At 41.5% G+C, this 24,923-nt stretch overlaps 1 protein-coding gene across 2 annotated transcripts in view; it reads right to left on the reverse strand.

The window, feature by feature from the left end:
- Positions 1–9,826, reverse strand: part of LOC143523423 (NACHT, LRR and PYD domains-containing protein 3-like) — a 28,866-nt gene extending 19,040 nt beyond the window's left edge. For both annotated transcript variants that reach the window (XM_077017881.1, XM_077017871.1), the window contains exons 1-4: positions 9,742–9,826; positions 5,472–5,677; positions 4,839–4,907; positions 1,691–3,464 (exon numbers count right to left, since the gene is read on the reverse strand). In XM_077017881.1, the coding sequence (XP_076873996.1) occupies positions 1,691–3,464; positions 4,839–4,907; positions 5,472–5,646 (2,018 nt within the window). In that variant the 5' untranslated portion in view covers positions 5,647–5,677; positions 9,742–9,826. The remainder of the gene's footprint in view (positions 1–1,690; positions 3,465–4,838; positions 4,908–5,471; positions 5,678–9,741) is intronic.
- Positions 9,827–24,923: the final 15,097 nt, after the last annotated feature.

Below are 24,923 nucleotides of genomic sequence, written 5' to 3' on the forward strand. Positions count from 1 at the left end.
GAAGTTCCATCCTCAAGACCCTCCTACCAATATACCTCTCCTCCCTCCTCTGTACATGTCCAAATCATCTCAATCTCGCTTCTCTAACTTTATCTCCAAAACATGCTACATGTGCTGATCCTCTAATAAACTCATTTCTGATGTTATCCTTCCTCGTCACTCCAAATGAGAATCTCAACATCTTCATCTCAGACACCTCCATCTCCCTCACCTGTCTCTTTGTCAGTGCCACTCTCTCCAGTCCATACAACATAGCAGGTCTCACTACTGTCCAATAGATCTTTCCTTTCATTCTAGCCGACACCCTTCTATCACAGATCACCCCAGACACTTTATTCCATCCACCCCACCCTGCCTGCACTCTCTTCTTTACCTCTCCTTCACTTCCTCCATTACTCTGTACCTCGACCCTAAGAAGGTAAACTCATCAACCTTCACCAAATCAACTCCTTGTAACTGGACCTGTCCTCTGTCTCCCCTCTAATTCACACACATGTACTCTGTTTTACTCCTGCTCACTTTCATTCCCCTGCTCTCCAAAGCATATCTCCATCTTTTCAAGCTCACCTCCACCTGCTCTCTACTCTCACTACAGATCACAATGTCATCAGCAAACATCATAGTCCAAGGGGACTCCTGCCTAACCTCGTCCGTCAGTCAGTCAGTCAATTGCGAACAGGAAGGGACTCAGGGCTGATCCCTGATGTAGTCCTACCCCCACTTTAAACCCGTCTGTCATTCCTACCGCACATCTCACTGCTGTCACACTGTTCTCACACCTGATCTTTGGTTCCATTCTCACTCTCTTCCTCTTCTTCACCTCCAAAACCATCCTACATATCACCATCCTATGCTGTTTAGCTACACTCTTCCCTGGTAACACCTTGCAATCACTAACCTCTTTCAGGTTTTGCCTCCTACAGAGGATATAGTCGACCTGTGTGCATCTTCCCCCACTCTTATATGTTACCCTGTGCTCTTCCTTTTTCTTAAAGTAAGTGTTAACTACAGCCATCTTTATCCTTTTAGCAAAATCTACCACCATTTGTCCTTTCATATTCCTTACATTAACACCACATCTACCCAACACCTCCATGTCCATTTAAATCATGTCCATTTAAATCTGCTCCAATAACCACTCTCTCTTCCTTAGGAACCTGCAAAACAACTTCATCTAACTCTCTCCAGAATTCTTCTTTCTCCTCCACATCACAACCTACCTGAGGAGCATAAGCACTGATGACATTCATCATCACCCCATCAATCTCTAACTTTACACAGATCACCCTGTCACTTACTCTCTCTACCTCCACTACACCCTTACTGGAGAGGCACCAGGAGAACTAGAGGGAGACACAGATAACAGGAGTGTGTGTGTGTGTGTGTGTGTGTGTGTGTGTGTGTGTGTGTGTGTGTGTGTGTGTGTGTGTGTGTGTGTGTGTGTGTGTTTGTGTGTGTGTGTGTGCGAGAGAGAGAAACAGATGTGTTATGATTCTTTTTAGCCGCATACAACATTATACAACATTTTCCTTTTTTTTTTACTTTGTAGGTGCGGCTTATATTGAGGTGCGCTCTATAGTCCAGAAAATACGGTAATCATGTTCTTAGTCTTACTATGATTTTGTACTGATTCTATGATGCTTTTGGGAAACTCTCCCTAGTGCTGTAATGTGTTTATAAAAATACTCACTCAGCTTTTCTGGATGCTGTGACCACTGGCAGCAGTCTCATTAGACATTCCTCTGATGGGTCATATTTCCACAGGGCAAACTCATCCAGCTCCTCTTCTGAGTTCAGCAACACAAACACCAGAGCTGACCACTGATCAGGGGAGAGAAAGGCTCCACTGAGACGAAGGTTATTTTCTCTGCTCAGGTATGTTTGGACCTCCTGCACTAGAGAATGATCATTCAGTTCATTCAGACAGTGGAACAGATTGATGGATTTCTCTGGAGAGGGATTCTCCCTGATCTTCTCCTTGATGTACTTGACTGTTTCCTCTTTGCTGTGAGAGCTGCTTCCTGTCTGTGTCAGTAGATCTCGTAAGAGAGTCTGATTGGACTCCAGTGAAAGACCCAGAAGGAAGCGGAGGAAAAGGTCCAGGTGTCCATTCTGACTCTGTAAGGCCTTGTCCACTGCTTTCTTAAGGAAGTCAGACATTGTTGATCTTTTAATGTCATGTAGGTCTGCAGTGGTTTGATGTTCCAGCACATTTGTGTTGTTGGAGATGAAGGAGAGAAATGCATATAAAGCAGCTAGAAACTCCTGAACACTCAGATGCACAAAGCTGAACACCTTCACCAGGTACAGCAGAGCCTCCTTTCTGAAGATCTGGGTACAGACTCCTGAGTACACTGAGACTTCTTTGACATCAACGCCACACTCTCTCAGGTCTTTCTCATAGAAGATCAGGTTGCCATTTTCCAGCTGTTGAAAAGCCAGTTTTCCCAGTGTAAGAACACTCTTTCTAGTCTGGTGAGAATCAGTGTCAATTTTTCCATGGTACTTTCTGTCCTTGTGTTTAATGTGAAAGATCAGGAAGTGTGTGAACATCTGAGTCAGAGTCTTGGGGATCTCTCCACTCTCTGCTTCATCCAACATCCTCTCTAGAACAGTGGCTGCAATCCAACAGAAGACTGGAATATGGCACATGATGTAGAGACTTCTTGATGACTTCACGTGTGTGATGATTGTATTGGCCAGACTCTGGTCACTGATTCTCTTCCTGAAGTACTCCTCTTTCTGAGGGTCACTGAACCCTCGTACCTCTGTTACCAGGTCAACACACTCAGGAGGGATCTGATTGGCTGCTGCTGGTCGAGAGGTTATCCAGAGGAGAGCAGAGGGAAGCAGAATCCCCTTGATGAGGTTTGTCAGCAGCACATCCACCGAGGTCGACTCTGTTATGTCCGATAAGCTCTCATTGTTCTGGAAATCTAGAGGAAGTCGACACTCATCAAGACCATCAAAGATGAAAATGACTTTATCAGCATCACCGTCTATTAACGGTAATGTTTTTGTTTCTGGGAAGAAGTGATCAAGCAAATCCATTAGATTCTTTTCCTTCTTTATCAAATTCAGCTCCCTAAAAGGAAGTGGAAATATGAAGCGGACGTCCTGATTGGCTCTTCCTTCAGCCCAGTCCAGAATGAACTTCTGCACAGAGACTGTTTTCCCAATTCCAGCAACTCCTTTAGTCAGCACTGTTCTGATGGGTTTGTCTTTAAAGAGGTCATTACATTTGATGGGTGTCTCCTGTGTTGCTGGTCTCCTGGATGCTGTCTCAATCTGTCTCACCTCATGTTCATCATTGACGTTTCCACTCCCTCCCTCTGTGATGTAGAGCTCTGTGAAGATCTCGTTCAGAAGGATTGAGCTTCCATGATCTGAGATTCCTTCATTAATTCTGTTACATTTCTTCAGGAGTTTGGCTTTGAGCTTTTGCTGATATACAGAGACCAGATCTAAAACAACAGAAACAACACATTAAGACAATTATTTTATTTGCTTATATATATATATATATATATATATATATATATATATATATATATATATATATATATATATATATATATATATATATGTGTGTGTGTGTGTGTGTGTGTGTGTGTGTGTGTGTGTGTGTGTGTGTGTGTGTGTGTGCGTGTGTGTGTGACCACCGCTTATCTTTGTTTGTCCCATTTGTGTTGTTCAGTATTAAAGTTTATGCTGAACTGTGCTAAACTTTGTATAATAATCATCATTTGAGTGTGTCCTGTCTACCCCCATTATTTTATGTGGTTATTATCTATGATTATATTTGGTTTGCACTAAACCCACATGAACTATGCCACTGTCAATTAAGTACAATTTCTGTTAAGAAAACTTAGACACATCAACACATTATAATTACAGTAGCCAGAATTCTTACATTCTGTTTCAGAAACCATAACATACCTACCAGTAAAAACTGGTAATGTTGCATGTAATCTACTAATCAAAGATGTCTAAACCAAACTTGTTTGTAACATGCAACAGATCAGCTCAGACTAAGCCTTCTTTAGCCACCAGAGGGAGACATAGAGCCATCTTCACAGTAATCAGTCAATCAACCACACCTCTCACCCAGCCTAGTGTAGAGCAGCTCACAGACCCCCTAGTGGTGAGTGTTAGTTAAAGAGACCTTAAGGTCTGTCTGCTGAGTCTCCTCTATTCCTTCTCTCTACAGTCTTGAGTTCTGTCTTTACACTCTTGAGTCCTGGGTGATGGTTTGATCCCCTCAGTAGGAGTTTTGGGGTTGAGGTTATAGGTGTCTCATCTAATCATTCCCCACACCCAGTCGGCCAACAAACATCTACAGTTCCAGAACCTTTTAATTGGTTAGGGTTAGTGTATGTGTTATGTGTATATTCAGATGTGATCTTCAGTACATAATCAGTGATGTGTATATTCAGATGTGATCTTCACTACATAATCAGTGATGTGTATATTCAGATGTGATCTTCACTACATAATCAGTGATGTGTATATTCAGATGTGATCTTCACTACATAATCAGTGATGTGTATATTCAGATGTGATCTTCAGTACATAATCATTGATGTGTATATTCAGATGTGATCTTCACTACATAATCAGTGATGTGTATATTCAGATGTGATCTTCACTACATAATCAGTGATGTGTATATTCAGATGTGATCTTCAGTACATAATCAGTGATTTGTATATTCAGATGTGATCTTCAGTACAAAATCAGTGATGTTTATATTCAGATGTGATCTTCAGCACATAATCAGTGATGTGTATATTCAGATGTGATCTTCAGCACATAATCAGTGATGTGTATAAACAGACCTTTACTGAGAGTCTCTGAAGATACTCCAGTCTGAACTGAGATGGTGCTGGAACTGGACTGTTTCTGAACTGGTGGAGAGAACAGTGGAAAATCCCAATGTTATTAACCAAAATAACTTTAGTATCATAATTAACTTTATCAAGTACAGAGTAAAAAGAACCCCAGACTTATAAAGGAGGATTTGCAACTATGACGACTGTATTCATGTACTTTATTCATTTGTTTTATATACTATACAATATATATACAATATGTTTATATTAAGGTTTTAGGCAGGTGTGGGGGAAATGCAAAGTAAGAATGCTTCAAAAATAGAAGATGTGTTTATAGATGTGACAATTGTTTATTTTGCCAATTAACAAAATGAATGAAAAGAATCATCTCAATATTTGATGTGACCACCTTATGCCTTCAATTCGTCCTGGTTCACTTGCACATAATCAGATATTTTGTAGAATTACAGTCAGGAGTCTGAATAATAAATTATACCAAACAGGTGATAATGATCTCAGAAAGAAGATTTACAACTGTGAGAATTGTATTTGTGACCTTTGTATGTATAAACCCAGTAATTATAAATAAATATTAACTGTGATCTCTGATCATCTCAACATTTCAGATTAATCTCTTACCTCCATATGTAAAGTTCATTGTCACTGGAGCATGAAACTGACTCCCTTGGATCTGAGGAGCACAGACATTCCCTCCCATCTGAGCTGTGATGTTGGTCTGATCTGTGACGTTGGTCTGAGCTGTGATGTTGGTCTGATCTGTGACGTTGGTCTGGACTAGAATGGAATTCCCCATCTTCTAATCAGACGTTACTTCACCAATACCACTAAACATCAAAGTATGAAGATGTCATTAAAAAAGTAAGTTAGTGTTTCACATATGTGAAATAGCACCACCCAGAGTAGGACACAGGCCAGTTGATATCTCAGGTGGACAGAAATGCTGGAGCTATTTATTTAACTATTTAAACACAAAGTGACAAATAAATAAAAAAAATGAATAATCACCAGTAGTTCCTAAATATTTCTAAACTAAAATATTTCAATACAAAAACTAAGCCAGCTAATCCAAAAAAAAAGTAAATACAGAAACTAATCCCAATACTGTTCCGATACTAACCCCCGCAGACTTAGTAATGAGACGATTAAATAATTAAATACCCTCCTATACTGTCCCACTCAGACGTAGTAATGAGAGAATGAACTAATTAAATACGCTCCTATTGTCACGGTGAGCGGGCCTGGCGCCACCAGAGGGCGCACGTGCGCACTGACACACCCACACACACTCCCACCTCAGTCCGCAGCACACCCTCTCACACCAAACCACTCCCCCGGTCACAATCACCGAATTACTGACACCTGGCCACCAATGATTCACCTGGCACTTAAGCCCACAGGTTTTGCAGTCCAGTGCTGCACACTGAAGAGCCTTCACTTTCATCACCAGTAGCCTGCTCCATGCTCGTCACTCAAGCTACTGGACTGCCTGACTGGACTGTGCTGAGTGTCACCTGCCTCTTTGTTATTGCCGTCTGGCCCCAGTCTTTCCGTTGTGATTACTATGGACAATAAAGCTTTTAGTTTACAGCCTCTGCCTCCTGCTGCCTCTATCCCTGCGTCACACCTATACTGACCCACTCTGACGTAGTAATGAGAGAATGACAAAATTAAATACTCTCCTATACTGACCCACTCGGACGTAGTAATGCTCTAACACGAGAACCATCGCTCAAATACACCAAGTAAAATAGCGCCAAAGGCTATGCATAAAAAACTCCCTAGAGCTCTGCTCCACCGAAAAGACCTCCAAGAGTGAGTTCGAGGGGGAGGAGTCGGAGGAGGAAGCCGAAGAGGAGGAGAGCTCCCCTACGTCCGTGTACTCGGCCCCTACCGAGTACTACGGCGAGGGTGGTGAGGAAGAGGTAAGCCCTCCTCCGTCCGTGTACTCGGCCCCCACCGAGTACTACGGCGAGGGTGGTGAGGAAGAGGTGAGCCCTCCTCCGTCCGTGTACTTGGCCCCCACCGAGTGTTATGATGAGGGCGAGGAAGAAGAACGCCCTCCTCCATCCGAGTACTCGGACGGTGAGCCGTACACGGAGGATGAAGACCGTGAGCCGTGTACGGAAGAGGAAGACAGTGACTTGTGCACGGAGGAGGAGGACTTGAGTCCACCCCCCACGGAGTACTTCGGTGAAACTGTGAGGGGCAAGAGAGGGCGGAAGGAGGAGCTTTCTCCCGATCCCTCAGAGGGGAGTACGATGGACTGGTCCTGTGGCGAAACCCCGGTGGAGCCAATGATCTGGCGTTCAGACGGTGAAGAGGAGATGGAGATAGAGAGCACCGTGCGTGAGGCTGGATCAGGGGAGCGTTCACTAGGGGGAGGTGAAGATCCTTGGCAGGGTCCCCGGAGAGGGGAGAATAAGCGTCGGCAGGGCCATCCTGCGGTGTGCCCCTCGAGGGCTGCCAGAGAGACTGGTCGCGTGCCCACGGAGAGGGCTGCAAGGGCGTCCACCAGCCGCACCACACCCAACGGAGGGTTTGTGGCGAGGGTGAGAGGAGGACCGCCTACGGCAGCGCCTGCAGCTCCGGGAGGGTTTCCCCTCCTGACTGCTCTCCTACAGGCGCGATGCCTGGCTCCGTTTATACAGACGTATGTCTGTGCCTGTGTTTGTGTCCATCCCTGTATTTCTCCCAAATCTGTGTTCTAGTAGAGATACCTGCTACTAGAACACAGAGGGAATAGATACCTGCTACTAGAACACATAGGGAACAGAGATACCTGCTACTAGAACACAGAGGGAACAGAGATACCTGCTACTAGAACACAGAGGGAACAGAGATACCTGCTACTAGAACACAGAGGGAATAGATACCTGCTACTAGAACACATAGGGAACAGAGATACCTGCTACTAGAACACAGAGGGAACAGAGATACCTGCTACTAGAACACAGAGGGAATAGATACCTGCTACTAGAACACATAGGGAACAGGGATACCTTCTACTAGAACACAGACGGAACAGGGATCTATGTCTGGGGAGTAAGCAAGGGTCAGAACACGGGAGATCAGACAAGCAGTAGAAATGCTCGGTATGCTGCATGAGTCTGCAATACTTTGCAACTAGGAAGTTGACGGAGGGGTATAAGTACTGTGATAGAAGGGCGTGGTAATAGGACGGTAGGTGAGGTAGGAGGAGAGCTGATTCGGTGTTGTTCCTGACAATACAGGTTAACTGGTCCACAGTGTTCATTATACAGGTTATCTGGTCCACTGTGTTCATTATACAGGTTATCTGGTCCACTGTGTTCATTTTACAGGTTACCTGGTCCACTGTGTTCATTATAGAGGTTATCTGCTCCACTGTGTTCATTATAGAGGTTAACTGGTACACTGTGTTCATTATACAGGTTATCTGGTACACTGTGTTCATTATACAGGTTATCTGGTCCACAGTGTTCATTATACAGGTTACCTGGTCCACTGTGTTCATTATAGAGGTTATCTGGTACACTGTTCATTATACAGATTATCTGGTCCACTGTGTTCATTATAGAGGTTAACTGGTCCACTGTGATCTTTATAGAGGTTATCTCGTCCACTGTGTTCATTATACAGGTTAACTGGTCCACTGTGTTCATTATAGAGGTTATCTGGTACACTGTGTTCATTATACAGGTTATCTGGTCCACTGTGTTCATTGTAGAGGTTAACTGGTCCACTGTGATCTTTATAGAGGTTATCTTGTCCACTGTGTTCATTATACAGGTTATCTGGTCCACTGTGTTCATTATAGAGGTTATCTGGTACACTGTTCATTATACAGGTTATCTGGTCCACTGTATTCATTATAGAGGTTAACTGGTCCACTGTGATCTTTATAGAGGTTATCTGGTCCACTGTGTTCATTATACAGGTTAACTGGTCCACTGTGCTCATTATAGAGGTTATCTGGTCCACTGTGTTCATTATACAGGTTAACTGGTCCACTGTGTTCATTATAGAGGTTATCTGGTCCACTGTGTTCATTATAGAGGTTATCTGGTCCACTGTGTTCATTATAGAGGTTATCTGGTCCACTGTGTTCATTATAGAGGTTATCTGGTCCACTGTGTTCATTGTAGAGGTTATCTGGTCCACTGTGTTCATTATACAGGTTAACTGGTCCACTGTGTTCATTATAGAGGTTATCTGGTCCACTGTGTTCATTATAGAGGTTATCTGGTCCACTGTGTTCATTATACAGGTTAACTGGTCCACTGTGTTCATTATAGAGGTTATCTGGTCCACTGTGTTCATTATAGAGGTTATCTGGTCCACTGTGATCTTTATAGAGGTTATCTGGTCCACTGTGTTCATTATACAGGTTATCTGGTACACTGTTCATTATAGAGGTTATCTGGTCCACTGTGTTCATTATAGAGGTTATCTGGTACACTGTGTTCATTATACAGGTTATCTGGTCCACTGTGTTCATTGTAGAGGTTAACTGGTCCACTGTGATCTTTATAGAGGTTATCTTGTCCACTGTGTTGTAGAGGTTAACAGAGTTGCCAACTCTCACGCATTGAGCGTGAGACACACGAATGTGTCCATTTTACACCCCCCTCCCCCCGCCAACAATTTACACACGCACCCCCCAGTTTTTAATTAATCTACTTTTAAGTCCTAGTATTTGTAATGATGTTTAAACGTCTTTTTAATTCTGAGTGTGGTTTCCTGAATTTTCCCATAATGCATAATGGGCTTTTTAGCAGCAAGACCCTGTTTCATGTTCAATAATAAAATTACTTCAGTTAATTCAGACTTCGATATAAATCTCCTTAACGGTCGTTTGTGAGGTTTCTTTGTATAATTTTTAAATGACCGCTCGGATTCAGATACTCACCGTGTTTTTCTCCTACAGATGTGTATGCCACTCTTTACAAAATGGAGCTGCAGGTTTCACTTCCACTTAATCTCCCTACATCATCCAGTTGCACAACCGCAGAGCCAACCAGTTCTAGACCAGCAGTTCCAAGATGTGCCAACGGCTTGTATATTGTAATACTCCGTTGTATAAAGAGCTTATTTGTTAAATATGCCCATTGATTCTCAATTGTTTTAGCCAAATCTATAACCTTTGACAAGTTTAAAACGATAATGTACACCACATTTTATATTTAAATAGAAGTAGTACGCCTCATTGTTCCTGTTTTAGGTAGTTTCGATTAATTTGGTCATTTACACACACACACAGATTGTCTCCTGAAGACATTTTATTTTTAATGAAACTACTGGATTACTGACATATTTTGTATAAAAAATCAGCAAAAATGGCTTAATGTCCAGATGCTTTCAGAGAGTAAGAATACGTTTCCAGAATGGTAGGAGTGATTTATTTTACTCGTAGCTATACCTTTATTAGCATGCAACTAGCAAATTACAGATATGATACTTGGGGTTTATCGCCACAGTAATTTGCACTGGAGGAGAACTTCACCTGTTTGAACTGATCCCCCAAACCTTTCATTATTTCTGTAGTCATAGTGAATCTGTACTTTTGTACTATTAGTACACAGTTAATTAGGACCAGCCCCGTCGACGGGGGGACAACCGGGTCTGTTGTCCCGGGCCCCAGGGCCAGGGGGACCCATCAAAGAGCCCAGCAATTTATTTTTTATTTAAAGTCTATAATTTTTAAATAATCTTGAAATCTTTCATTAATATAAAATTCTGTACTCAAAATAAACTCAATGGCTAAAATATGTTTTTTAACCTATCTGCATATTTTCCATTAAGTGCATACACCCCCGCATCCCACTGGAAAATGGTTTGATCCAGCACCGACCGTAACCGGCTGGTACCCCCACAACAGCGGGAAATACAGTGGTGGATAGTTAAAGTAAATACAGAAATCTGGAGCGCAGAAAAGAAAGGAAAACATTTACCTGACGAATTTTAATGTTGCATTGTGTTCCAGGTTTGAAAAGTGCTGGAATTTAGGCTAAAGTACTTGAAAATGCTTGAAAGTAACTACTTCGTTTCACAACAAATAGCTGTCTGACTGAACAGTTCTCGTGAAGACGTTAAGATTGGGCGTTTTGAAAATAAACAACCATTAAATAATGTGATAAAAAGCGAATTATTTCGAGTATATGTATAAATATTTAACTTAATTAAGTTTAACGTGCTGGAAAATATTGAAATGGACCTTTAAAGTGAAGTACAAGTGCTTTAATTCCACATTATAAAGGTGTATGAACCCTGCAAACATGACTTTGTTCATTGCGCTGAAGCGCGTCGCGCGCGAAGTTACAAAAGTCAAGAGGTGCACGACCTCGGGACAGCGCGCGAGGCCCTCGCGCACGGTCGGTGCCACTGCGATTACGTCATTTTCATTAAACTTTCTTGTCCCGGGCCCTAGCAAGACTGTCAACGGGCCTGATTAGGACTAACCAATCTGTACATGTTGACTATTATCTAGTATAACAATAGTATAGGTTTACCTTGTTTACATTCATCATTAGGTTTACATTAAACAGGCAATGCCACTGACATACTAGTAATATACAATGAGACCAATGACAAATCCAACAGTGTTCAACCTGAAGCAGCCTTTTTAATTACTCACTACTTTCCCAAAAGCATTAACAGAATAATTGTCATGTTCCCTAGATTTATGTTTGCATTTTAGAATGTTAATTTTCAATGCAATATAAGAATAATAAGTAGAGATGCATGAATACCGATACTGGTATCGGTATTTGCCCGATACCATGTCCATTTACCCGTAGGCCTACTCGTAATCGCAAACGGCTCCGATACCAACATCCGATACCTTGTTTCCAGTGGACGTAAACCACGTTATGCTAATGAGCAGAAAACTCAACATGTCAGTATTTCACGTCCTGTCCCGGGTTTTTAAGTGAAGAAATGTCCTGGTTTTTTAAATTACCTTCATTGGACCATTAAAATGTAAATGTACGGGCACTACGGCACTGCGTTGCGTGTGACGTAATCCCTGAGCGAGGTTTGACGCGTCGCGACCGGAGACCGTATAAATAATTTTAGTTATCATAAGCCGGGTTTCCATCCAAACCTTTCGAAAAAATAATTCGCATACAGTTATGCGAATAAACTTTAGATTACGTGAGAGAACGCCAAACAATAGTGGTTTTTACATCCATCTGGCAGTTACGCATTTTTGCATGTTGAGGTTTTGAAACATTTTTTTATTTTTCTTTTCTATACATGAAGTTAAATTCAATTTTTGCTCTCTCCAGAACTGTTTTTGTATGCATTTGCCATCTTTACATCGCGATCATGTACAGAACCACATGACTTGAGGCATGATACGTCATCGTTTATGCGAAAAACCCTTTTCCATCCAGTTTTTCCGAATTTTGTCGATGCGATAGTCTAACTTTGTTAGTCTAATCTTTTTGCGATATTTGGGGCTTTTTTCCATCCAGCTTTTTTCATGCGCATTTTCAAAAAGCGCAAAAACTCGGTGGATGGAAAACCCCATTGATCCTCAGCACGACGAGTTCACTGCTAACAGAACACAGCATCAACCAACACTGCAGCAAACGCTAGCTAGACGAGAGAAAATGTAAAAATACTGAAAAATTAGTTGTGTGTTGACATGGTGATTGTGTAGGTAAAAATGTTCATGTTCAAATAAATTATAGGCCATGCACTTGTAACGACTCTAACTCAGAGGGAGCAGGGGGCGGACACAATTGCGGAGAGAAACCATTTAATATGTGTGTGCTCTCGAAGGAGCGAACAAGAGACAAACAACCGATTGACATATCAGACTTAGACTTACGAGCACGACGGGGCATAATGAATAAAGAACGAACAAAAACAATAACACTTCAATTATAACCGATCAACTCTAGAGATATACAAAACACAGACAACTCAAACTCACTAGACAAGAAACTACTAAACACCAAATACACTTCTACCTTCAATTAAAGGAAACCAACTAAACAAAACCAAATATAACACTCTGGAATGACTTCAACACAAAACACTACGACAGAACGTAGATCCTACAACGTACAACTACGAAAACACGCACGACTAACCAAGAGACTTGACTTCGAAACGGTCTTACATTTCCACAAATGAACAGGGACAAAGAAGGAAAACACCAAAGAACTAAAACACGAATCACGAGGAAAAGCAAAACATAACACTTACGCACACAGACCGAAAGTAACACTCTGGAATGACCAAGAAACACCACCAGGATTTAACGTAATATAACAGACAAGGACTTGAACATGAAACTCTGCCGAGACGCACATACATAGAAACAATCACCAGCAACTCAGGAAACAAAAGCAGGCATCTAAATACTAAAACCAGATAACCCTTAATTACATACAGGTGAAACTAATGACTCAGAACAAGGGGATGAACATGACGTGGAAACTACGTAAAAGTGCACATGGAAAAGGAAAACAAAACCAACAAGTGCATGATTGACACGGGGGGGGGGCGGGACCACATGTTACATCACTGTTTTATGTTGGTTTTGTATTGATTTCATTGCACTATTTTACATTAATAACTATTACATAATGCTCCTGACTGCTTTGTAAGTATTGGTATTGGCAAGTACAAAAATACACATACTTGTACTCGTACTCGGTTGGAAAAAATGATATTTATGCATCCCTAATAATGTCAACTGGTTTGAATGGCACATTAATTAATAAACCATTCACATGCCTATTGTACCGTTAGGGCTACGCACTCATCTCAACCGCTTCAGCCCTGCGCGTTCATTTGATGCAGAAGCAGAAAACAGGAACAACAGACCAATTATTGCAATGCTAGAAAAAGCCTTTATTAAAACAGAGATTTATCTCAGGAGACCTCACACACACATACAAAACCTGTGCATCAGAGAGATCCAACAGATGTTGGTAACATGGAGGTCTTGTATGCTATTTCTCCACCCCTCAAACCCTCAGATCTTCTTCTATCCCCTACATGGTGTTCTTGTTCATGCAGACATGACTTTACATTTTTTGTTATCTCAACTTATTAGAATGTCGGTACAAAGGGATGTTGTTTCAGTAGGCAGGAAGCTCAAGTCCGGTAGAAACTCAAGTCCAAACTCACGCCCCCTATCTGATTTCATTTGATGTACTACTACAGTTAACATTTCATTCCACATTTTGGACATTTTTGTGAATGTTGAACAAAGGCAGCATCTGGAAGCATCATGTGATCATGCAAGGTGCAGAGGACCATCCAGGGAGTGTCCTGAAAGTAAGTGTGTGTGTGTGTGTGTGTGTGTGAGGGCTGATGGTCCAATGTTCATTTTATTACCCCTGTGGCTCATCTTAAATACCTGCGGTTCAACACAGGAAGAAGACTCAGTTATATGATGCCACAGTACTCACCTGTAATTTGCTGGGCGCTATGGCGAGCTGTTTCTCAGGTGTGTCAGCCGCTCTTCGTTACTTGAGCAGCTGACCTCTTTATTTTTGTTCGAACTCCTCTTTGTCCCTGTGTCTGCACACGTGTCCATCCCTGTGTGTACGAATACCCATCACAATCCCAATCCCAGTATCAGTTCCCGTTTCACTCTGTTCCACACGCCACTCTCACCTGTAACTCACTTATGCTGCCGTGTCACAGTGATGTCATCTCATGATTCATTTGAAATTGTTTTATTTTTGGTACATTTTTGCCAGAGCATAATATAGAAGTATTTCATTTTAATTTTAAAAATTGATTTCAGCTTTTGTGATTTCACTTTTTTTTTTATTATTCAGATGAAATCTAAACATACAGATTCACCACTAAAAATGGTGAAAACAGTGCCATGTTTGGGAAGCGTCATTAAGTCCTTTCACAATGAATTAAATGTTATTAACTTAATATGTCACCAACATGACATATTGACACCATGACACAATACATGCATTTTTCACCTGAAATCAAAAATGTGGCCAAGTATAATTTCAGAACCCTAGACATAATCTCGGAATTGGTGAATTATTTTATGCTGAACATTCTGGGCTGTCCTGAAGCTGAAGTTCATCTATCAGTGAAACACGTCCTGCTGGTCCTGCTGTGCTGCTTGGCTTTGCTCCCTGCCGTCCAGTGATGGATGGATATCTTCACGTCATGGGCGTTCTTCAGTCAGCTTCGTGCCTGGTCAGAGTGGCCTTCAAAAGAGCATCTTCAAATGGCACCATTTGTCCACGTTGGCGAGCCGTCAGGTAATAATGGCTTTTCTAGATCAACTGGTTGATCTTGAGGTAGTAAATCACTCTTCAGTGTCACCCAAGAGTCTTGTGTTCAAGTCTGGGTGGAGTTTCCATGTTCTCCCCGTGTGTGCGTGGGTTTCCTCTGATGTATCTGGTTTCCTCCCAGTTCAAGAACATCAAGGTTAGGTTAATTGGCTATTCCTTTAAAATTGCCCTTGTGAATGTGTGTCTTCATAATAATAATAATAATAATAATAATAATAATAATAAATAAAGTTGTCTGTTTATGAGAATGATTGAGTGTTCTCAGTGGTTCTCAATGTTCAGTGGTTTATGGTGCTCTGTCCTGGGTGCTGTCCTCTCACACCTCTCTGCACCTGATTCAGTCCCCCAGGGCTATGAGGCTTCTGGATGAGAGTACGCTGTGTTTGGCTGTTCTTCTCACTGGTGTGTGACTGTTAATTATAATACCTGTATGTAAAATATAATGTTTATTTATTTTGTTGGAGTTGCCTGTGCAGCCCCAGGAACATATCCCCACTAGCCGCAATTCTGTCGGCAGGGCGCTTGGGGAGTCCTTGTGTTTGTACCTGTGTCTGTTCCAGTGTGTGTGTCTCCACACGCTCCAAATGTAGCTAAACTACATTTGTTCCAGTTATAATGGTTTGTTAATCTGGTTAGCTCATCCATAACAGCTGTAACTGGTTGGCTGGTTAGCTGAAAGCATATACAGGACTGTCTCAGAAAATTAGAATATTGTGATAAAGTGCTTTATTTTCCGTAATGCAATAAAAAAAAATGAAATGTCATACATTGTGGATACATTACAAATCAACTGAAATATTGCAAGCCTTTAATTGTTTTAATATAGCTGATTATGGCGTACAGCTTAAGAAAACTCAAAAATCCTATCTCAAAATATTAGAATATTTCCTCAGACCAAGTGAAAAAATAAAAAATATAACAGCAAAACAAAATCAAACATTTGAAAATGTCCATTAATGCACTCAGTACTTAGTTGGGAATCCTTTTGCACAGATTACTGCATCAATGCGGCGTGGCATGGAGGCAATCAGCCTGTGGCATTGCTGAGGTGTTATGGATGACCAGGATGCTTCAATAGCGGCCTTTAGCTCATTTGCATTATTGGGTCTGGTGTCTTTCATCTTCTTCTTCACAATACCCCACAAATTCTCTATGGGGTTCAGGTCAGGGGAATTGGCAGGCCAATCAAGAACAGCAATGCCATGGTCAGTACACCAGTTACTGGTGGTTTTGGCACTGTGGGCAGGTGCCAGATCATGCTGGAAAATGAAAGCATCATCTCCATAGAGCTTTTCAGCAGATAGAAGCATGTAGTGCTCTAAAATCTCTTGGTACACAACTGCATTTACTCTGGACTTGATAAAACACAGTGGACCAACACCAGCAGCTGACATGGCTCCCCAAACCATCGCTGACTGTGGGAACTTCACACTGGATTTCAAGCAACTTGGATTTTGCTCCTCTCCAGCCTTTCTCCAGACTCTGGCGCCTTGACTACCAAATGACATACAAAACTTGCTTTCGTCTGAAAAGAGGACTTTGGACCACTCTGCAACTGTCCAGTGCTTCTTTTCCATAGCCCAAGTCAGACGCTTCTTCCGTTGTCTTGAGTTCAGAAGTGGCTTGACCATGGGAATACGGCTATTGTAGCCCATTTCCCGGACACGTCTGTGAACAGTGGCTTTTGATACCTGGACTCCAGCTTCAGTCCACTGTCTTTGAAGCTCCCCCAAATTCTGGAAGCGGCTCTTCTTCACAATGTTGTTAAGGCTGCGGTCATCCCTCTTGGTTGTGCAGCGTTTCCTGCCACATTTCCCCCTTCCAACAGACTTTTTGTGAATGTGCTTTGAAACTGCACTCTGTGAACAGCCTGCTCTTTGAGAAATTTCTTTTTGTTTCTTACCCTCCTGATGGAGGGTGTCAATGATGGTCCTCTGGACAGCAGTCAGATCAGCAGTCTTCCCCATACTTGAGATTTAGTTTACTGAACCAAGCTGAGTGTTTTTCAAGGCTCAGGAAACACTTGCAGGTGTTTCGAGTTAATTAGACGATTCAAGTGATTAGTTGAATAGCCTACTAGGATACTTTTTCAAGATATTCTAATATTTTGAGATAGGATTTTTGAGTTTTCTTAAGCTGTACGCCATAATCAGCTATATTAAAACAATTAAAGGCTTGCAATATTTCAGTTGATTTGTAATGTATCCACAATGTATGACATTTCATTTTTTTTATTGCATTACGGAAAATAAAGCACTTTATCACAATATTCTAATTTTCTGAGACAGTCCTGTAGAGAATATACAGAATACAGTATATAGTATATATACAGGGCCGGCCCTTCCATTAGGCGATATAGGCAAATGCTAGGGGCGCCGGCTGTCCAGGGGGGCGCTCGCGTGCATGCGGTTTTTTTTTTTTTTTTAACAAATGAACAATTAATAAATTTGAAAACAAGCAAAGTCCACATACTCATAATTTCATTGTTTAATAATATTGGACAAATTAATAATTCTTATAAATATAGCCGCAAGCGGCGATTGGCGGGTTCACACACAAATAGACATATTTTGGCCTCAATAGGCAAAAGGAAGCCCAAAAGGTCCTTTAGACCCAAAAGTGAAAAGAAGCTGTTTGGGTTTGGCCAGTGTGTGCTCTACAGATAGTGTGTGATGACATCTGCGTGTGTCAGAAAGGGAGACACAGAAATAGCACATCTGGCTAGGGCTGCATCTATGTGAACAATATAGGAAGGCCTGCATGTGTCTATACATAATTGGGCCTGTATATCACCGACAGAGAGAGATTGAGGGAGCCAGAGACTATGCTTTGTTAATTCACTCCTTGTACACCTTGCACGCCTAACATGACTGCCCGTGTATTCAAAGTATGAATGTAGTCTGCAAAGCCTGGCATTACATGACTGACATGACTGGCATGACTGACATAACTGATATGACTGAAATGACATCACTGGCATGATGAACAAAAGTAATATGACTGATATGACTGACATAACTGGAATGAGTGACATGACTGGCATGACTGTAATGACATGACTGATATGACTGACATGACTTATGTCTGACATGACTGGACTGACATGACTGATATAACTGGACTGAAATGACTGACATGACTGGACAGATATGCATACAAACTATACATACATTTAGGTAGAAGTGTGTGCGTGTGTGTGTGGTAGTATATGTATTCAAACTATGACAACATATACTAATACATACATACATAAGTATACATAGAAACTATACATACATATAGGTATAAAGGTGTGTGTGTCTGTGTGTTTGTGTGAGAGAGAGACAAAAAAGAAGCCAAATATCAGTTTGTATGAGCATGTGTTAGTCACTGAGATATGGGTGGGTATGGCTAGGGAAGTGTCATTGTGAAAGCTATAGGAAGGCCTGCTTGCGCCTGTATGTGTGTGTGCCTGGTTAATAGACACAGAGAGAACTAGGTAGCCAGAGCAATGTTTACTTAGGGCACAGAGATGGGAGGGGGAATGTGGGTGAGAGTGTGAGAGAGACTGAGTGTGTGAGTTTCAGCTTGCGTGCGTGTGAGAAGGAGAAGGTGACAGAGGGACTTTACATGCATTTTTATGCATTGTATATAATACTGCACTGTAGAGCCATACGATAACCGATTTAGATGAAACTTGACAAATTTGTTCAGGATGGAATTCTGAATGGGCTTGTGCATTTTGGTCAGAATTGGATAAAATATGAAAGAGCTTCAAGAATATGAATATTATATGTATCGATGCTGTCCGTTAAAAAAATATTTAGCAGGTATAAGTGTCCTCAAATCCAAAATCTTTGGATTGTTTTTTGATTTCACACTCTGTAGAGTATTTTAAGACTTTGCTTGACATGATAGTATGAAAATCCTAGGAGGAGTATGAAAAGTGATGATTTCAAACTATTAATAACTGTAAATAAACTGTGCATTTTTTAATAGGACATGTAATGGGAAAGTTGTTCGCACTACTGCAAGGAATCAAAAGAGTCTAATTGCATGTTCCCAAGTGGAATTATGTAGGGGATATACTTGCTTTATTTGCAATAGCGCCCCCCAGTGGCCAATCGACACCCGGCTGGATTATGTCATAGGGGGTGTGCACTTGTCCACACCCAAGAGGTTTCGTGCAGATCGACCAATGGTAAGCCTGTCAAACGCGTGCCGATCACTGATTGGCCGATTACGTCAGCCATTTTGGAAGTATGGCATGTCTGCTTTAGGACCTGGTTCCCAGAGGCCCATAGATGATGTCTGCCAAGTTTCATGTGGATCGGCCAATCTGAGTGCATGGGGCAAATTTTTGCATGTTATAGCGCCCCCTAGCAGGTGAGGTATGGCAACCTCTGCGAGCTGCCCCAGACCCTCAGAGGGAAGCTGTCTGTGAAGTGTCATCTCATTACATGCAAGTTTTCTGCAGTTAGAGCCTCATATGCGCAAAATTTACTATTGAGTTTACACCCTCTCATTTGATTGGCTTATACTGACTAGGTAGTGATGAAATTAGCATTTTTGCTGGATAGATTTTAAAGTTCAGACTCTTCTGAACGTTTTGATACCACATATGTGCATGTATGTGAAAAATCCAGGGACAAGTTTGGGCTCAAAGATGTGTGCGATTTTGCACATTATGCAAATTAACTCGAAATCTAAGTGGGCGGAGCTAAAGGGTCCTTGAGGCTTTTTTGTTTGGTTTGAGCCAAGGAATCCATCAGAAGTGGAATTTCGTTTCTATGACCTACGGTGTAGGAGATATGGACCAAAACACAAAATGCTGCGCTATAGCGCCACCATCAGGCCAATGTGGGTCATTGTCTGGGTTTCCCTCATTGCACCTCTGGTGCACCTGTCTGCCAAGTTTGGTGTTTCTGGGCCTTACGGTCTAGGCTGCAGTATGCGTTTTACAGCCTGAAAAATAATAATAAATATAGCCGCAAGCGGCAATGAGCGGGCTCCTCGCAAGTGGCATAGGTACCGACTTGCATGCCTGCGGCGAAGGCATAGTAGATATGGCTAGGCCAGTGTGTATGTGAAACCTATTGGTAGGCCAGTGCATGTGTGTGCATGTGTAATAGAGAGAGAGAGGGGTTTGGTGTGATAATGTTTGTTTTCATCAGTTAGAGCTGTGTATGTGTGTGAGTGATTGCATATAATGGGCAGTCTTAGTTGTCACAGTGAACTCACATGTCTGACATGACAGTGTATGTGCTCAATTTGTGATGCATACACATAAGTAGGTGTATGTGTGTGTGTGTGTGTGTGTGAATTAGGTGTTTATATGTGTTACTCTAATGTATGAGTAGGCATGGCTAAGGCAGTGTGTATGTGAAGCTTATAGGGAGGCCTGTTTTTTCTGTGAGTGCATGTGAAATAGAGAGAGGGAGGGGGAGACAGAGACCATGGGTTGTTAAGTGTTAGAAGGTTGGGGGAGTGTGGGGGGGAGTGGATGAGAGGGGCACTCTGCGTGTGTGAGAAGTGAGTGCATGTGAAATAGAGAGAGGGAGGGGGAGACAGAGACATGGGTTGTTAAGTGTTAGAAGGTTGGGGGAGTGTGGGGGGAGTGGATGAGAGGGGCACTCTGCGTCTGCGAGAATGAGAGCGTGCGTGCCTGCAAAAGGCTCTCTACCGCTCCTTGCACTGCTGAGTATGGAAATTGAAAATATTCACTGTAGAGTCATTTGTGGACGGATTTAGCTCAAACTTGGCACATATCACCTCAATGGTCATGTGAATGTGCATGTCAATTTTCATAAACATAGGACATACTATAGCGGAGTTATTAAAATATGAATTTGATGTGTTATGATGGTACCATTGTGATGCATATGAAAAATATAAATTTGTGGAAATCTTAGGATTTTTTGCACAACATTTGCATTGCATAGTCTGCTGAGTATATCAAGGTGTGATTTGAGGTGATGGAGTGAAAATCCTAGGCGTAGTATGGAAAGTGGAAATTATACATATTTGATAATATATGAAAATCCGTACATTTTTGTAAAGCACTTGCAATTACAAAGTTGTTAAGGATTCTACGTAGAATCATATGAGTCCAAGTTTGTTGTTTTATGTCATACTATGTGGGCGTAATTCAGGAGTTTCTAGTATAGCGCCACCTAGTGGTGCAATTGCCATCATACCCCAGTATGTCTTAGAGGGTGTGCACCTGAACATGCCATGTGAGTTTCAGGTCAATTGACATATGTAAAGCTTGTAAAGCTTGTGAAATTGTATACTGACAGCTAATTGGTCGATGGTGGCGGCCATATTGGACATATGATGGTGCAGACCTAGGACCTGTCTCAGAGGTGCATGTAGATGATGCATACCAAGTTTCGTGTTATTTGGCCAATCGGTGTGTGCAGGAGAGTTTTTTGGCAGTTATAGCGCCCCCTAGGTGTGAATGTGTGCCAAAATGTATGGGCAGGTGTAGACGCCCAACAGGTACATGTATATGAAATTTGGTGTGAATATGTAAAAGTATGCATGAGATACAGCAGAAAATGTGCATTTTTGGCTGTGAAATTTTTGCCCCTTGACTTGTGTGGCATGTGGCCACGCCCATGTGCAGAAATGTGCATTTTTTGTTAAAGATTATTAAAGTTCAGACTCTTCTGAACGTTTTGATACCACATATGTGCATGTATGTGAAAAATCCAGGGACTAGTTAGCTCTCAAAAATGTGTGCGATTTTGCATATTATGCAAATTAGCTCGAAAACGAAGTAAGCGGAGCTTATGGGTTCTTGAGGCTTTTTGGTAGGTTTGGAGACAAGGAACATGTATATGAAAAAATTTTTAATTTAGGACATACGTGGTACTGGCAATTTACTTGAATGCGTTTGCGTGCGCTGTAGCGCCACCTATGGGCGGATTTGGCTGGCGTCTTGCGCCTGAGTAGCGGGAGGGACTACTACCTATTGACCAAGTTTCAAGTCTGTAGGCCTTACGGTTTGGGCTGTGCGATCCGTTTTAAGGCAGAAAAAGAATAATAATAAATATAGCCGCAAGCGGCGATTGGCGGGTTCACACAAAAGAAGGCAAAAAAGCCCAAAGGGTCTTTTAGACCAACAAGTGATATGAAGCTACTTCAGTCCAAAAAATGGACAGATAATGTAATTTGCAAAAAATTATTCAACTGGGGCAATAAAGGCCCAAAAGATCAAAACAAAATGTATTGGCAAAATGATTCAGATCATAGAAGTTAATCAAATGCTGTGATTAGCTTTGTATGTGTGTGTTTGTGTGTTTTTTCATGTATGCATTAAGGGCTTTGTTGGTTGGCTTGAGCCAATGAATACAGCTGAAGTAGAATTTTGTTTCTAGGCCATACAGTGTGGAAGATATATGCAAAATAATTCAGACCATACAACTAAATCAAATGCTGAGATTAGGTTAAAAGCACTGACCCAGGGGCCTAGTCAAATAAATATACCTTTGGCTGAATTTGACTGAAGTTGTGATCATAGCAGCAGGAGAGCTCTTCTTAATGCCCCACATGTAAACCCCACTCTTTAACCCTTTTCATTTAGCTGACAAAATCTGTCACGTGAATCTCAAACAAACCAAAGAGTGATGGCTTAGTATACAATAAAATAACACAAATATTCTTATCTTTGCCTGTTCATGATGTTCTCATCCCTACTCTGACATGTTCTCACTGTTGTGCCCTTAGTAGGGAGGCCACTAGGAATGTGTATCTAACAAGACTTTGATGATAAGTAAAGCATGCAGTTATTTAGAGGTTGTGTGTGAAATGTGAATTACATGTCTCTGTCCTCTCTTATGTCATTTCAGGATGTATAGAGGGCATGTGTTGAGAGTGTGGATGGAAAAATGAAGCTAAATATCAGATAGTGTGTTGGAAATGGCTAGAGAAATGTATATATGTAGCATATAGGAAGTCCTGTGTGAGGGTGTGTGGAAAAAAAGAAGTTAAATATCTGTATATTAGTCACTGGGTAATTGGTAGTAATGGCTAGAATTAGTGTGTATGTGAAACCTATAGGCCAGAGAGGCCTTTGTTTTTGTGAGTGCATGTGAGAGAGAGGGAGGAGGGAGAGCCCAAGGGTTGTAAAGTGTTAGAAGCATGGGGGAGTGGAGGAGGGGGGCAGCGTGTGTGAGAATGGCAAACGTGCGTGTCTTATTCAACTGAGGCAATAAAGGCCCAAAAGATCAAAATAAAATGTATTGGCAAAATGATTCAGATCATAGAAGTTAATCAAATGCTGTGATTAGCTTTGTATGTGTGTGTTTGTGTGTTTTTTCATGTATGCAGTAAGGGCTTCTTGAGGCTTTTTTGGTTAGCTTGAGCAAAGGAATACAGCTGAAGTAGAATTTTGTTTCTAGGCCATACAGTGTGGAAGATATTAGCAAAATGATTCAGACCATACAACTAAATCAAATGCTGAGATTAGGTTAAAAGCACTGACACACTGACCCAGGGGCCTACTCAAATAAATATACCTTTGGCTGAATTTGTCAGAAGTTGTGAACATAGCAGCAGGAGAGCTCTTGTTAATGCCCCACATGTAAACCCCACTCTTTAACCCTTTTCATTTAGCTGACAAAATCTGTCACATGTGAACCTCAAACAAACCAAAGAGTGATGGCTTACTATACAATAAAATAACACAAATATTCTTATCTTTGCCTGTTCATGATGTTCTCATCCCTACTCTGACATGTTCTCACTGTTGTGCCCATAGTAGGGAGGCCACTAGGAATGTGTATATAACAAGACTTTGATGATAAGTAAAGCATGCAGTTATATAGAGGTTGTGTGTGAAATGTGAATTACATATCTCTGTCCTCTCTTATGTCATTTCAGGATGTATAGAGGGCATGAGTTGAGAGTGTGGATGGAAAAGTGAAGCTAAATATCAGTTATTGTGTTGGAAATGGCTAGAGAAATGTATATATGAAGCATATAGGAAGTCCTGTGTGAGGGTGTGTGGAAAAAAAGAAGCTAAATATCTGTATATTAGTCACTGGGTAATTGGTAGTAATGGCTAGAATTAGTGTGTATGTAAAACCTATAGGCCAGAGAGGCCTTTGTTTTTGTGAGTGCATGTGAAAGAGAGGGAGGAGGGAGAGCCCAAGGGTTGTAAAATGTTAGAAGGATGGGGGAGTGGAGGAGGGGGGGGCAGCGTGTGCGAGAATGGCACGTGCGTGTGGGCTGAGCAGCTCTCGTCTTCTCCCTGCACAGCTCAGTATGGAAAATGAAAATATTCACTGTAGAGCTGTTTGTGGACGGATTTGGCTCAAAATTGGCACATCACACCACAATGGTCATGTGAATGTGGATGTCAATTTTCATAACAATCAGACATACTATGGTGTAGTTATTGAACTGTGAATTTGATGTGTTACGATGGTAGCATTGTGATGCATATGAAAAATATTAATTTGTGAAAACCTTAGGATTTTCTCCCTAATCTTAGCATTTCAGAGTCTGCTGAGTATTACAAGGTGTGATTTAAAGGTGATGGAGTTAAAATGCTAGGACTAGTATGAAAATGACAAGTTATATATATTTGATAATAGTGAAAAAGTGGTACATTTTTGCAAAGCACATGTAATTACAAAGTTGCTAGGAATTCTGCATACAATCATATGAGTGCAAGCATTTCTTGATAAGTGAAAATATGTAGGAGAAATTCTGGATTTTCTAGTATAGCGCCACCTAGTGGTGCAATTCCCTTCTAACATGAGTATGTCTTAGAGGGTGTGTACATGAACATACCATGTCAGTTTCATGTGTATGTACC

This window comes from Brachyhypopomus gauderio, chromosome 1 (genome assembly GCF_052324685.1).
Source record: "Brachyhypopomus gauderio isolate BG-103 chromosome 1, BGAUD_0.2, whole genome shotgun sequence".
In the NCBI taxonomy this organism is placed as follows: domain Eukaryota; kingdom Metazoa; phylum Chordata; class Actinopteri; order Gymnotiformes; family Hypopomidae; genus Brachyhypopomus; species Brachyhypopomus gauderio.